The sequence below is a fragment of the Schistocerca americana genome, chromosome 8 (genome assembly GCF_021461395.2).
Source record: "Schistocerca americana isolate TAMUIC-IGC-003095 chromosome 8, iqSchAmer2.1, whole genome shotgun sequence".
Lineage (NCBI taxonomy): Eukaryota > Metazoa > Arthropoda > Insecta > Orthoptera > Acrididae > Schistocerca > Schistocerca americana.
This window is the reverse complement of record NC_060126.1, coordinates 186,602,956-186,620,126: the sequence shown is the minus strand read 5'-3', so window position 1 is coordinate 186,620,126 and position 17,171 is coordinate 186,602,956. Positions and strand designations below refer to the sequence as shown.

At 36.5% G+C, this 17,171-nt stretch overlaps 1 protein-coding gene across 1 annotated transcript in view; it reads left to right on the top strand.

Annotated features, from left to right (window-relative positions):
* Window positions 1-16,274, top strand: part of LOC124545657 — a 162,007-nt gene extending 145,733 nt beyond the window's left edge. The window contains exons 9-11 of the mRNA XM_047124605.1: window positions 11,630-11,798; window positions 15,080-15,324; window positions 16,088-16,274. Coding sequence (XP_046980561.1) covers window positions 11,630-11,798; window positions 15,080-15,324; window positions 16,088-16,155 — 482 coding nt within the window. The 3' untranslated portion in view covers window positions 16,156-16,274. The remainder of the gene's footprint in view (window positions 1-11,629; window positions 11,799-15,079; window positions 15,325-16,087) is intronic.
* The last annotated feature ends 897 nt before the right edge of the window (window positions 16,275-17,171 follow it).

Below are 17,171 nucleotides of genomic sequence, written 5' to 3'. Positions count from 1 at the left end.
GTTAGGGTACTCACAATGAATCAACCCCTTAGAGAACAGGAAACAACATTATTTTACAAGCAGTTTATTTGCTTTAAATGCCAATATACAGTCATATTATCTGTACTGAACAATCACATTTCAAACAATGGAAAATCCAGGATGGAATATAACAGTATTATGAAAAGGAAAGCTGCCACACACCAATAGCAGAGATGCTGAGTCGCAGACAGACACAACAAAAAGACTGTCACAAATAAAGCTTATGGACAGCAAGGTCTTCATAAAAAAAAAAAGATGAGACACACACACACACACACACACACACACACACACACACACACACACATACAAAATCACGCAAACACAACTCACGCACACATGGCTGCAGTCTTAGGCAACTGAAGCCACACTGCGAGCATCAGCATCAGTGCATGATGAGAGTGGTGACTGTGTGGGGGTGAGGGGGGGGGGGCTGGGGACTGGGATATGGAGGGGGAGGGATAGTAGGATAGGGGTCATGGACAGTGAAGTGCTGCTGGAGAGCAAGCAAGGATGAGGTGGAGAGAGGGTAGGGCAGCTATGTGCAGTTGGGAGGTTAGACTGGGGGCAGGGGAGGGGTGGGGAGGAGGGGGGGGGGGGAGGTAGTGGAAAAGGAGAGAAGTAAAAAGACAGGGTGGGTGCAAAGGTAGAATGAGGGCTGTGTAGTGCTGGAATGGGAACAGGGAAGGGGCTGGATGGGTGAAAACAATGACTAATGAAGGCTGAGGCCAGGAGGGTTATGGGAACGTGGGATATATTGCAGGGGAAGTTCCTACTTGCACAGTTCAGAAAAGCTGGTGTTGGTGGAAAGGATCCATATGGCACAGGCTGTGAAGTGGTCATTTCTGCAAAATGAGCTCCTCATTATCTTCTTTTTCTGGCTTGCTATCATCTACATCCATGCCCTAAATGTGAGCTGAATAATTCACATTCTGCCTCTCAAATTTTAATAGTTCTTGATGTTTTATGGGAATGAGATCTTCAAAGTTAGGATGTCTGAAGATGTTTGATATGTTGTATATAGTTGTAAGCTCAATATGAACAATACTTGTATAATATCTATTGCAATCCACAAGGGACCATGAGAAACAAAATTCGTCCTCCTCGGAAGTACTCTGGACATTAATACATGCCTGTTTAGCGGCAATATTTTTTGGAAGAGGGATGAAGCTGGATCCCTTTTTAAGTGAATCAAAGACACGTGAGTATACATCAAGGTAGAGTACTTGGCTGTGTGCCTTACCAACTCTTGTTCCTGGATTTCAGAAAAATGGCCCAATATGACACTCTTGGTAAAGGTTCTGAACCACTTTGTGATGAAACACCCTGCAGTATCATGCTATGAGGCCCTCAGATTTGAATGATCCTCTTTTCCTCACCAGCATCACTACCTTCTTTTTGGGAATGTGTGAGTTCACACTACAGAACTTACTCGCACTTAGTGACGGGATACCATGGGTCACTGATGATTCAAGGGCACTCCTTTTTCAAAAGAGCTTGACAAACTTTGAGGAAAGTGGCAGGATCTCAATACTACACATTATTATGTGTGCTCAAAATTGCTGAATTGGTTGCTAAACGAAATGCCAGTAGTTAAAAATCCATTTAACAAGGAATTCAGCAATTTTGCAGCACTAATATTAATTTGCAGTATGGCTGTATTTGTCTTGCATGGCTTTAGGTCACAATTACAATTTCACATTAGTGTTGTAATTGCGAGCTTGTGAAATTGTGTCCCCAAAAATGCCAGCAACCACAGAGTAGTCCAGTGCAGCAGCATTATCTGCTTGATGATCGGCAACAGAGTGGGCAGGTGAACTGCTACTGCTAGGCCAATGAAGATGTTGAGGTCATGCCCAATGTCAATATCACTGGATGATGCATGATGCAGAGACCATGGCTGTACTGGCAGAGGAGCTGGTGTCATTAATTCATACCACAATAATGGTGATGGGCGATGCTGTGGTGGTGTTTGCAGCAGCTGTGAATCCACCATTGATAAACCAGGGCGGAACAACAAATGCATCATCATTGTGTCACGACATGGAGTTATTTTTGGATATATAATGAAGACACATATACATGGAGATAAAGAAATCGTTTTAAATACATGCCTCTATTGTCACTGTAGAGCCAAATTGGGGGTGATTATTAGTGCTTGATTACCATTATCAAAACCATGTTCAATATTGGACTTCATCTTTGCTGATGCTTTGAGGCTTGCTGATGCCTTAAGGCTTGCAGCATGCTGTGTCTGTTACCTGTGGAGCTCTGCCAATGCCTTAGATGCCAATAGACCATTTTTTCTGGCCACAGTTCATTCTGGTGAGCGATGGCACGACTCTGTGAATCTATAAAAAAGGGGAACATACACGTCGAACATCAGCAAGGACGCAAGTGTCAGGTGTCATACAGAGTCTAGTAGCTATCACAGTATGCACGATTTGTCCAATAATAGTAATGGAGGGCAAACAGTGAGAATCTTTTACTCCATCAGTAAGGCAACACATTACAGCTGCATAACACCCATCTCTTGCACCTGGCCTGCCTACATCCTGTTGTTGTTTGCTATCTGGAAATAGAGACACACATCTATATAAAGGTGCTACTAACTTCAGATACATGCTAAAATATGATACAAACCCAAATCAAACAATGGAAAATCCAGGATGGAATGTAACAATATTATGGAAAGGAAAGTTGCTACTCACTGTACAACGGAATGCTGAATCACAGACAGGCACAACAAAAAGACCATCACAAATAAAGCTTTTGACCAGTAAGGTCTTCATCATAAATAGACAACAGACACACACACACACTCATGCAAACACAACTTACACACACATGACTGCAGTCATGTGTGTGTGAGTTGCATTTGTCTGAGTATGTGTGTGTGTGTATGTCATTTATTTTGGATGAAGGCCCTACTGGACAAAAGCTTTATTCATGACAGTCTTTTTGTTGTGCCTATTATGACTCAGCATCTCCGCTATATGGTGACATACAAACCCAGATGTTTCACCAATATCAACCTGCAAGGAATAAAAGAAGAGACCTCTTTTTAACCGATAGGAAGGTTCTGATGGACACCTGAAGAACAAATTTTCATATTTGAGAGAGAGATTGAAAATGTGGCTGCTGGTTCTGTTGAGAGATATTTCTTGAAAACAGAACTGATGTATCCCACCCATTTGCATGATGGCCACAGTGACTTGCTGCTGTATTTGTTATGACTAGTCCTGTGAAATGATTCCATCGCCAAGCTGATAAAAGTGCTGGAGAATAAGCAGAGATATCTTCTGCACTACAGAAAGCTCCAGCAATACCTCAGTTTGGGGATGTAACTTGTTAGTATCAACAGGAGCATCTCCTTCAAGCAGTGTTGCTAGTTGAAGGAGTACATTGATGTAAACATTGAACAGAGGACTCTTGTGATGTGTGACTTCAAAAAAGATATTTATAAATAATTCAGTTTTCAGGAAAATGATGGAAAATGTTAGACAATACCTCCAAATTTGTTTGGTTTACTGATGGATGTTTTGGTGCAAGAGATTACATTACCTGGGCAAATCTCAAATGGGCCACCACCTCTAATAAATGACTAGTTCCTTGGGTCATGTTTCAGTGCAGTTCATGAAGCCTGTCTATGTTAATATATGTGTTCTGGACCTCACCAATCTCCACCTGTGTGTGTGTGTGTGTGTGTGTGTGTGTGTGTGTGTGTGTTTTTCTTCACCTGCTGCTGTCAGTCCCTATTTCTCATATATTGTGCATAGAAAAATGTTCAGAAAGAAATGATTAAAATGTAAATACAGTATATAGAATGTTCAAACCAAACAGAAAAAAATGATTAAAATGTAAATATAGTAAAAGACAGTAACAAGTGTATAAGGAATGAAAAAAATCCTATTACAAAGTGCAAATTCAATGTGAGATGTGGTATTTAAGATCTTCTCATCTTTACCAGTTTTACTGAAAATGATGTAGGGAACATGCAGTAGTCCTCAGCAGTTAGGAGGCCTAGGTCAGTTGTAAAGTCTAACAGAAAGAACAAGGTTCTGTTGCTAGGTAGTTCGTGTGGTAGAGGTGTGTGCCAGCAGTTGCAGGAAGTGTTGGGGAGTGAGTACCAGGTCACCAGCATTGTGAAGCATAGTACTGGGTTGGCTCAGGTGACTGGCAACATAGGAAGTTATGTAGGAAGTTTACAAAGGAGGTTCAGGTAGTGATAGTGGGTGGAGCAAGGAACAGTCTTGATAGGGACTGGGAATATGATGTAGATGGTTAGCTGTTAAAGATAGCTACTGAAACTGGTAGCACTAATGCGCATATCGTGCAACTGTTTCAGCGTCATGATCGGCCTCATCTTAATACACCTGTTTGGTACGTTAACATGGGGCTGGAGAGGGTGCTGATGGCAGAGGCCATGGGTCATATTTCAGTGGTGCCAGTTGGGTCTGTCAGTAGATCAGGTTTCACTAGGCATAGCCTGAACCTCAATAGGTATGGGAAGGGGAGGCTGGCAAAGCTTATAGGTGACAGTGTAGTGGGTGGTGGTGGGATCACTCACTCCTGTAGGGGTAGAGCTGCACCTTTTTTAGACTGAAGTCAGCCGATAGGTATATCTGCTTAAAGGAAGTGTCTCTCTCTCTCTCTCTCTAACTAAGGGCTCACTTTCAGAGGGTGTCATGTTACCAAATAGAGAAGGAATTAGCATCAAAATATAAGAGGTATTAGAGATAAAATTAGTGAACTGCTTATAAATTTTTACTCTTGAATTATTGGTATAGCGGAGCACCACTTAAATAATTTGACTATTCAGAGGCTTCCTTTACCAGGATACAGATTAAATGGCTGTTTTTCAAGGAGATCCTTGTGGGGTGGGGGAGTGGCTATGTAAAAAACAGTATTCCATTTGAGTCCATAGACATATCATGGCACTGCACTGAATAGGTATTTGAATGTTATGCAGGGGCAGTTCAATTTAGTGAAATTAAACTTCTAATTGTTGTTGTTTATAGGTCCCCTAACTCTGACTTCAGAACGTTTCTGCTCAAGCAATAGAGGGTTCTTGATTCACTTTGTAGGAAGCACCAGAAATTAGTTATATGTGGTGACTTCAATATAAATTTTGTATATGATGGTGCAAGAAAAAGGATGTTGATAGATCTCCTAAATTCATATGATCTGTTGCAGACTGTGTTTTTTCCAATTAGGGTGCAGGGGAACAGTAGCACAGTGATAGACAATATTTTTATTCATTCTTCATTGCTAGATGGGCATTCAGTTAGTAAAAGGGTGAATGGCCTTTCAGACCATGACGCACAAATTTTAACACTAAAAGGCTTTTGTACTCAAATAAACGTCACATATAATTACAAACTGTGTAGGTAAGTTAATCCAATAGCAATAGAGAGTTTTTTAAACCTTGTCAAGGAACAAGAGTGACAGGATGCTTATAGTGCCAATAACATAGATGATAAATATAATGCTTTCCTTAACACATTTCTCATACTCTTTGAGAGTTGCTTTCCATTAGAATGTGTTAAACAGGGTACTAGCAGTAATAGGCAGCGTGGATGGCTGACTAGTGGGATAAGGATATCATTTAGAGCAAAGTGGGAATGATATCAAAATGTTAGTAAATAAAAATAAAAAAGTAAATAGAAATAAATAAATAAAGTTAGAAGTAGTCACAATCAAGCTACAGTAGCCCATTACAGGCAGGTACTAGAAGTAATAGGCAGTGCGGGTGGCCAACAAGTGGGATAAGAATATCATGTGAAACAAAGTGGGAATGATATCAAAATGTTAGTAAATAAAAATAAAAAAGTAAATAGAAATAAATAAAGTTAGAAGTAGTCACAATCAAGCTACAGTAGCCCATTACAGGCAGGTACTAGAAGTAATAGGCAGTGCGGGTGGCCGACTAGTGGGATAAGAATATCATGTAGAACAAAGTGTGAATGATATCAAAATGTTAGTAAATAAAAATAAAAAAGTAAATAGAAATAAATAAATAAAGTTAGAAGTAGTCACAATCAAGCTACAGTAGCCCATTACAGGCAGTATTGCAAGGTGCTTAAATATGTTATTAGGAAGGCAAAGGATAAAATTAAACCCATATGGTCAGTTGTGAAGGAAGTGTCTGGTTAGCAGCACAAGGTCGACAATATAAAGTCAGTTCATAATAAAAATATTTCTGTTACTGATAATCAGATATATGTACAGTATTTAACAATCATTCTCTGAGCATTGCTGGTGAATTAAATAAAAATTTAGTTTCTACAGGGAATCATATAACTTTCTTGGCAAATGCCTTTCCGAGGTTGATGTCTGAAATACTCCTCTGTGATACAGACAAGGGGGAGATTGAGTCAATAATTAAATCCCTGAAGACTAAGGACTCTCATGGAAATGATGGAGTGCCTAGCAGAATATTAAAGTACTGTGTTGCACATGTTAGCCGTATATGTAGCCATATTTGTAATTTTTCCTTTAGGAGTAATCAGTTTCCTGAACAAGTACTCAGTAGCAAAGGTGCTTTACAAAAAGGGAGAAAAGAATCATGTAGACAATTTTAGACCTATTTCTATGCCATCAGTGTTTGCTAAAGTTATTGAAAAGGCAGTGTATGTAAGGATAATTGATCATTTTATGTCACACAATTTGTTATCAAATGTACAGTTTGGCTTTAGAAGTCATTTAACAACTGAAAATGCTATATTCTCTTTTCTCTGTGAGGTATTGAATGGGTTAGAATGAATGTAGAATGTAGTTTATTCGTCTCATAACGTACAGTTATAAATCAAAGATTTTTTGTACTGGAGACACATCAAATTACTTTAAAAAAACGTTACAATAATTAACATATTTCAGCAGGCATTTCTGTATTTTTACACATGAACAATTTAACAAGAACATATATAACACTTATGGTCATTTTGCTGCTTGCAATGCAATTTATACAATGTATTAACAATTTATTATACAATACATAATCTTTATTGTTTCTTTTCTTTTCAAATTGCCAAACTGTCCTGCATGAATTCTTCAATTGAATAATAACATTTTTCCACTAGTGCATTAAATAACAATCTTTTTGTTGGGTTAAGCTCCATATTTAACAGATTTGTGTTGTTTAATGTATTGTAAATTTTTAATCCCATGTACAATGGTGTATGAGCATAAAGTTTTAAATTATGAGAGGAAAGTTTGAAACTGTCTCTGTGATGAGTACTGTAATTAACAGACAGGGAAAGGTCATTATTCACAATGTTGAGAATTGCTGTGATGTGGGGTCTGAGTGGGGTACGGTCAAGTGGGGAGTGCCCCAGGGATCAGTGTTGGGGCCACTCCTGTCCCTTATTTATATAAATGATATGCCCTCTAATATCACGGGTAACTCTAAAATATTTATGTTTGCTGACGATACTAGACTGGTACCTAGTATAGGATGTTGTGTGCAACATTGGCCCAGTTTCAAATAGCGTAGTTCATGACCTAAGTTCATGGCTTGTAGAAAATAAAGTAACGCCAAATCACAGTAAGATTTAGGTTTTAGAGTTTCTAAAACACAGTTCAACAAAACCTGACATTGACATTTTAATATCACAGAATGGGCATATGATTAGTGAAACCGAGCACTATGGGACTTAACATCTGAGGTCACCAGTTACTTAAACCTAACTAATCTAAGGACATCACACACATCCATGCTTGAGGCAGGATTTGAACCTGCGACCGTAGCAGTCGCGCTGCTCCGGACTGAAGTGCCTAGAACCGCTCGACCACCACGGCCGGCTATTTTCATTCACTTATGTTGCATGGTATTATATTTTGGGGTAGCTCTTCCCATTCTAAAAGGATATTTTTGGCTCAGAAATGTGTGGTTTGGGCAGTAAGTGGTGTAAGTTCACGAACCTCTTGTCGACCCCTGTTCACGAGTTTGGGTATTTTGACATTGGTCTCTCAATATATACATATTACTTTCTGTCCTTTCTTGTTAACAATATTAGCTTATTCCCAAGAATAAGCAGCTTTCACTCAGTTGATACTCAGCAGAAATCAAACCTGTATTTGGATCATACTTCCTTAACTCTTGTGCAGAAAGGTGTGCAGCATACTGCTGCATCCATTTTCAATAAGCTACCACTCAAATTCAAAAATCATAGCAGTAATCCGAGCGCTTTCAAATCAAAACTGAAGAGTTTCCTCATGGGTCACTCCTTCTAGTCTGTCGAGGAGCTCCTTGAAAAATTAAGCTGATTCGTGTTGCATTGTTCATTGTGTTTACTTAAACTTATGGATTGACTTTTTTGGGTTTATAAACATTTTATTTTTATCTGTTATTACTTTTATGTTGTAATTTCATGCACTGGTATGTTCCATGACCTTGGAGATTTGCTCCTCAATTCACTCTTATGGAACTTGACACCTAAATTTAAAAAAAATGATAGTATTATTTCAAAAGACATATATAAGTATGTAATCTATCAGAGAAAAATTATAAAGAATAGCTTCATAAATTGTTATAAGTAAACCAATGTACGGTATATATGTAATCAGATACTTTGAGATAAGAACATACAGTACATAACTACTGCTTATTGGTTACATTGTTATCACTGGAAGTTATGTGTCACCTGATGTATACTTGTTCTTGAACTGGTGCTAAATAACTACTTTGACCCAAGCACTTTTTGTATAATATCTCACTGGTCAGTCGGATTCACTGTGCTTGATTTTTGTTAAACCAACTCACAAATTAATAGATTCACTAAATCCACGTATGCAACATTGCAAAAATATAGTTTTACAGATAAAGCTGAGGGTGGGAAGGGTACGTCTTTGATTGTTCTCTGTTCTGCCAAGGTTAGAGGATCTGCTTGGGATGGAGGGATAGGAGTCCCCACAGTCACATGCCTAGCATTTTGTAGGAAAATTTAGTCTTTGGCAGTTTTGACATGAAACTAATTATGTTTTTTAGTACTCATGATTTTACAATGTTTTTTAAACACTGGAAATAACAGGTGTTCTGAAAAAATGCACACATTTTGAAACTTTTTGAGAATACATTTATGAAAGTCACAGTTTTACTACACAATGGTATTTTAGAAAAAGACTTAAACTCCTTGATGAGACCCAGAGAACCACCCAATGCTGATTGTCACTATGTCATCCTTTGTCATACACCATCATTCGAAGCAGTATGGATGGACATGGGGTAAGCACATCACTCTCCTGGCCATTGTTAGCTTTCCAGTACTTGGAGCCACTACTTCACATTCAGGTAGCTTCTTGGTTGGCTTCACAACATTGAGTAGAGGTCTCATGAAAAAAAGGATCTCTGACAGTGCTGCTGATTAGGCCAGCGTCTTCTGAATGGGTAATAGACAAGCTACTCATTCAGCTACAGAACTTAATTACATCTTTTTTTCCACTCTGATATGCTGTGTATTATTAGAAATGTATGTCACAGTATTGTCTACAGAGATGGTATGTTTTATAATAAATTAAAATGGATTAAAAACAGTCTTGACTGTGGTCAAGACTGTTATTAATCAGGTTTAAGATATTTTAGGTAGACTGATGATTTTCTCCACAAGAAAGGTTTTCAAAAATTACTGGTTGTAAAAAAGCCTACCTAAAAATTGTAAAATGATATGCCCCTCCACCAAATGACAAATGCTGCGTCGTGAAATTTTAGGACAACCAGTATACTTCCAAAGTCCGGCAGCTTTTAGTGTGAATGAAAGTACTTCAAAACAGCAATTACTGGTTTCAACTTCTTAGGTCATCATGAGATGATTTGAATATCATTCATAATTAACGGTCATAAAGATTCATATGGCTTCTGAATAAAAGTTCTACTGGAGTGCAGAATGTATCCTTGATATGAATTACTATGTGACATATTCAAATTGTCTGATAATTGTTTTCTAAGGATTTCAAAAATTAGTGGTACCATTTGTGTGGGTTGACACTGTAAAAGAATTTTGTTAGCACTGTGATTCCTTAAACAGCATTCTTAGCCTATGTCTAAAGTTATAACTTTATACATATTGAACATTGGGAGGTGAACTTCAACTTCAGAGCTTTAGTGCAGATCATTACTATCTGGTGATCAGCCAATATGTGGTATCCTCATTGCATAGCTGTGCAGTTGGCAGTTGTTAACATGAAATGTATTGCATGCAAAAATTCTCTTATTACCTTTCTTAAGTGTCTCCTGCTACCAACTCCTTTCTTGTCTTTTGTATGTTCTTTGATGAAAGTCATATTGGAAAATAGATTAACAATTATTGCTAAGTGAATCTATTTCTTGAACATGATATTCATATTTCAGTAGTTCGTGTGTTTGTCAACATGACTTTCCTTTGGATAAAAAGAAATCAGTAAGGTACATATAGTTACTCTGAACAGCACAGGTCTGGAGCTTGAATAACAGGTAGCACTATTTGATCTGTCACAGACACTGAGCTTTTCGTGAACATATCAAGGATGGGAGAAGAAGTCAACTGGTCCTAATAAATGAAACGTCCTGGAATGAACCTGAAATGATTTAGGAAATGATGGGAAATCAGAATGTCTGTTTGAGAATAGATATTTTCTGGTAACTGATTTAGGTGTATGTGGATGTCTTGTACATGAAGTTTAGGCAAATAGGTTGGTAAGGAAGAGGTTTCACGACGCATCTCATTAGCAATTTTTCACACATTGTAAAAGTAGCAGATATTATAAGGTGGTGTAGCAAAGGCTGACAAGTGTTACTAGGAAAGACTGGAGACACTGTTTTCTCTTTAATCGAAATGCATTCACAATTGGAAATGGTTTCACATATTTGTTTGTGCTGTTCAGTTAGTGGTATGTTGCACAAATACTGAAAACTAGAAGCAATGGACTTGGCAGAAGTATATGTGCACATTCAAGGGGAAAACTCTCCTGATAAATATAGAATGGATAGCCGAGGGGAAGAAAAATAACTTTTTTAACATTTTTTGGCTTCTTTAACATACCATTACTATTTGTCTGCCTGCATGCAACTTTACACTATCATTTGCAGAGTACAATATCTTACATGGATTTCTTGTTTTACGTACTTCTGAAATAATTCTTCTCAATATGCCAGAAGTAATGGACTTTGTTCTAGTTTTCCTACATACATGAAAAACACACAATCATTAAAGGAATAGCACCAAAGCTTCCACTGAAACTACGTAATTACAAATTATTCTATGTGGGTCTTAGTAATTCTGTAAGATGCTTATTGAAGCAAGCTAATGAGAAATAAGAAGGAAATAAATGTCCTGTGGAAAGGATATGCAACTGACAAACTTCATACTAGTCATGAAAATTAAATCACTTAAGGTTACGGGAAGCCAAAGAAGAATTTACTAGTTATTTTTAATTGCAACACTGTTTTGTATTACTAAACCACAGATCCATATGTGTAGATTTCTAGATGTCATCAGAACACTGTTTCAAATGGGTACCAATAAATTTTGTGATTAAAACCTAACTGCCTTTAGCAGGAAATTGTGTTAAGTAAGTATATTCTACCATATTAGTAATAGAGCCACTATTTTTTATTCATTTAATATTTCAGGTGAGACAGCAATGCTGATATACTTCTATGGCCCTGTCTCATGTGTGATGGTTGTGAACTTGTTGCTGTTCATTTTAACTGCTGTAAATACTACAGTTAAAAGTGAAAACCATGGTGATGGTACTCAAACAGGTACTATCAAGCTCAAAAAGAGGAGACAAAGAGAAAGGTGAGTCATTTCATATGAGTGATACAGTTGTTGAGGACACTGATAACGATACATGAAATGTTTGATGACTGACTGATATTTTCCATAGCTGTGTGCTAGGTAATTCTGAAAGAGGATGGGTCTATAATTCTGTTTAAATCTATATGATGGTAAATTTAAATCATAACTCAGCTGCCAGACTGAACCCTGAGATCTGAAAATTTAGTTTTACAATGAAACATAGTCCAGTTCATTAGATAACAGATTGTACCATGAAATAATACACACCTAACAATCAGAACTCTCTTACACTGTGTTGATTATTTTTATAGTTTTTATACTAATTGACTTTACACTTTGAAGTTCTTCCATACCCATATGTATTTTATAGTAAATAACATGAAGTTGTCAGAACTGTTACCAATAAACTACACATACCAAGCTATAACTTCCATCAAGTGACCTCATGTAACATTGCATTATTTTACCACCTAGAGTAAAAATACAAAATAACACTATGCATGCAAACAAGAGAATGCTAGTTAACAAGAATGCTTTGACTTAGTCACACAGTTAGAACAGACAATGCAAGCCTTCATTATTGCAACAAGGACTGCAGTGTTGCGTAATACTTCTTTGAATTCTTTCCATAAATTATTGAACCTGAGTACTGACCAGTAGAATTTTTTGTTGACATGTTCCATGGATCAATTTGTCAATAGGTTTAAAATGAAGATATATTTTCTCAGTAAAATCATTGTACAAGCTGATAATTTATATTATTGGAGTTTTGCTTTAATTTAATCTACAATAAAATTTAATAAATGTAAGACAACCACATAACACAATATCAAAAGTGCTTGGTGAAATATACATAATTTTAGGTGTAAAGATAACAACTCATTGAAGTGTGAAGGTATTGAGTCATCCATAGGCACATAAACAAGAATGATCACTCTGTTAACTTACAGACAGACCTGCATGAGTGAATATGAAGTTATGGAGCTGGGTGAGATGGACCTGGGAAGGAAGCTAATAGGGGCTGAGCACAGAATAATTATGAGATTGCAAAATGTTTCACAAAGACAACTCCCATCTATATAATTAACTGAAACAGGTGTCATAGGGAAGGATACAAATGGCACGGACTGTGAAGCAGAAATTGAAACTGAGCATGTCACACTGTAACAGCGTTTTCTGCCTCTGGATGGTCAACTCTGCTCTTGGTTACAGTTTGATACTGACCATTAATTCTGGTAGACACCTGTTTGGTGGTCTTGCCCACATAAAATACTGCACAGAAATTACAGCATAGCTAGTATATGATATGACTTCTTTAGCAAGTGGCCCTGTCTCTGACATGATAGGATAAGCCTTTGACAGAAATCTGGGTGGGTGTATGGGACAGATCTTGCATCTACATCTTCCACAGAGACAAGGAGTTATGTATAGGTTTGGCATGAGGATGGAGTAGGTAATTCATAAATGAGATGGGTTGCAGGCTACTATTTTGGGAGTGGTGTGAAATATTGTGGATAGGGTGTCCTTAATTTCTCAGAATGATGATAAGTAGTCAAAGCCTTGACAAAGAATATGGTTCAGTTGTTCCCATCCAGGATGATGTTGGGTGATAAAGGGTTGCTCCTCTGCAGTTAATTTCAGAATTAGGTTGGAGGATTAGGGGCATCCATGGATATGGAACAAGAAGTTTGACTGTGAAAGCTATCAAATTTTCAACCTTGTTTATGTGCCTATTGCTAACTCAGCTCCTCCTTTTTTGATTTTTTATCTTCTATTTGATTTGTTATCTTCTCTACTTAAATTATTTATGCATATATCTATTATCTGCCCAGGAATTAATCTATTGCAGAAGTTGTCAAGCAGAAATGATTCAGTTCGTTTTTAAAACTGTTTTCATTGTCTTCTATCACTTTTAACAGACATAATAGGTGGATAAATACTGTGCAGATTAACTTGTGGAAAATGGAGATCGTTATTGTTCCCATTACTGTATTTATGAGTGCTACTACTATTTTTAATTATGGTTGGTTCTTCACAACAAATATTATGAAAGAGTAAATGGACTGTGAGGATGTTGTTAATGTGTCAAATTTTTGTAAACTTTTTATAAACAATTGCCTAAATGAAATTCAGTAGCATTCTGTGTACTACATGTTACTCCAGCAGCATAGTTCTGTATAATGGACAGATTGTTTTTATGTGTAGAATAGCCTCAGAAAATGTCTTCAAATAGAGCATACACTGGTCAACTCATATGTTTGAGATCTCTATTGTGTTATTCTCAATTCATGTTGAGATCAATATGCACATCCAGAAGTTCTGAACATTCAATTTTAGACATTTCCTTTCCCCTGGGATTTATTATTATTGATGGTGATTTATCCTGGCTTATACAGAATTGAATGTATCATGTTTTTATAAGTTAAGTGGTAGGCCATTTAATGAGAACCATTCAGCATTTTTTAAATATTTAATTTATTGTTTATTTTGTGTCAGTCAGAGGTGACATTTGAAACAGATGAATTCATTTATGGGTAAAGAGTAATGTAAGAAAGACTGCTAAGCAAAGTATTAATAACATAGTTTTTATTTTAAGCTTTTTTAATAACATATCCTCAATTAAAATTAGGTGGAAGCAAATGCTTTGCAAACCTACAATAGGCCTCATTGTAGCAGTTACCACAATCTAATACAATGGCCTTGTGTTAGCTAATTCTCATTTTGAGCACAAAAATATTACTGTAGGAAATTGATCATGCTATACAGTTGCACTTACTCAAACCTTGTTAAGTTTAACTTATATACCTAAATAAATAGTTTCATACGTTAAAGTAATTGGCTTGCAAGCAGATGACATACACATTGCTGCAACCATTTCCACATAGTATTCATAATTTGCACCAAATGTTCTTGTAGGTAGATTTCAAAACAATTTCATCAGTAAATTGGTTGTATTATCCCCACTGCCAACATAGCCTATGCATCTACGTGTGGATCTCAATCACTAGAAATCTATGTATAAATCAGAGACAAGCCAGTAAATTAAATGGAGTACTATTATTTTTATTTATAACAGTAGAAAGTAACCAGAGGCAAAGGTCTGTCTGTTCACAGCCTGTTAAGTAACCTGTGTGGTTACTAGCAATGCTTTATTGTGACTGCTTTTTTCCCATGAGTTCCTCTCTGTATGACCAGTCACCCTTTTTATATCTAAAAATATTTTATTGGTTGCATTGTAAAAACATTAATACTTCCATTATCAGCATTTATTTCTCCAACAGGTTGTTAATGTTTAGCAAAATATTCATCTTGATGGGTCTAACTTGGGTAACTGACATTTTGTCATGGATTTTTGGTGGACAGCACAAGTATTATTGGATTGTGACTGACACAATAAATATTTTGCGTCCCGCTTTCATTTTCTATATCTTCTGCTGCAATCGAAGAATTCTGGAGATGCTGGCAGCTCACCTGCCATGTACCTCTGGCTGTTCTTCAAACCACACTAGCTCCAGTACAGAATCAGGTATGTTACTCTATTATAGAGTATATGTCATTTATTAACTGCTTCAAGGAAATTCATACTATACTATATCACAGTTATTGTAGTTTAGTGATTCTCAGATAAAGTAAATTTATGCAATTTATTTTCTACAGTGTGTGTGTTTGCTTGAGATTGATAGTAGAACAGAATCTATGAGAACTGCTAAAATATTTCAGATGGTTCTGAATACTAATATACTAGAAATCTGCTACAAGTTTTAAGATTTGTCCGTGTAGAAATTTGTTCATTTTGTTCAAGAAAATGAAACAATGAAGCAGGCTAGTCCTTCAAAATGCGTAACAATAAGTAATTTTAAATAATTAAGTGTCTTTAAAGAAAGGGAGGGAACAGACGTACTTACAATCAAATATAAATTGACAAAACATCAGTTCACCAGCCAAGATGGATACAGAACCAGACATATTTGTCACCTCATGGAAATTGTGGCCTCTTCATCTCACAAAAGAGAAGCAGAAGAGGTGGAAAAACCAAACTGCACTTGCATAAGGCAAGAGATTCACTTCAGACACAACAAAACAAAATCAGAGAGAAATGAATAACATGCATATGGTAGCTATGAACTTGGTGATTGTCCCACCACATAGGTGATCTGGATTTTGGGATTGTGGCTGCTTTCTCTTTTCACATTTTTCCATTCTTATATATTTTGCAGTTTAATTTGTTGTGTTTTCTTTTGCAATAATTTTAAGTCTACTGACAATTTGTTTCCTTTCTTCCCTTGCAGTAAACGCAAAAAAAGGCAAAATTCATGGGATTGTGGACCCAGAGGAATATGGATTGGGTCAAATATGAGACATGACTACTCTAAATTGAGTAGAGGTTGTTATATATTTAAGTCTTTCAAAATCTGCATTAATAAGCAGGAAATCATGAGAGCATATTATGAAAATTTTCATTGACACTAAATAAATAAAACAGAATAAAACATTTAATTATGCTCTGAAATAACTCTCCTGTGACATTGTGCTATTATGTCTACATCTACATATACATGACTACTCGACAAAACACACTTAAGTGCCTGGGAGAGGGTTCATCGAACTACCTTCACAATAATTCTCCGTTATTTCATTATTGAACAGTGTACAGAAAAAATGAACACCTACATCTGTCTGTGTGGGCTCTGAGTTCCCTTATTTTATTATGATGATCATGCTCTCTATTTAGGTCAACATCAACAAAATATTTTTGCATTCAGAGGAGAATGTTGGTGATTGAAATTTTGTGAGCAGATACTGCCGCAGTGAGAAACAGCTTTGTTATAATGATGTCCACTCCAATTCTGTATCATGTCTGCGACACTCTCTCTCTCCTATTTCTGGATAATACAAAATGTGCTATCTTTCTTTGAATTTTCTAGATGTACTCCATTAATCCTGTCTGGTAAGGATCACACACTGCACAGCAGTATTCCTAAAGAGTACAGACAAGCATAGTGTAGGCAATATTGAGTTATTCTAACATTTTTCTGCATATATACATTGGAAATGTCCTTCATGAAGAAATTTGTAATTAGCATGAAAAAAGTCCAGACATTGACAGTTGGCATATGGGACAATTAGTTAGTTATTATTCCTACAAACACAGAAAAATACCAAAAAGACATGAAACTACACAACAAATTACTATTAGTATAAAATCCATTACAAATGGAAAATATTTCAGAAATAAATAAAAGCATACCTACAGTAACAGTCCTACTCAATTACTGAATATTTGGATGATAAGTAACAGTGTGTATGTATGTTCTAAGTTGTAAACTATTTAATAGAATGTGTAATAGTAAATTATAATCTTAGTATTATGTT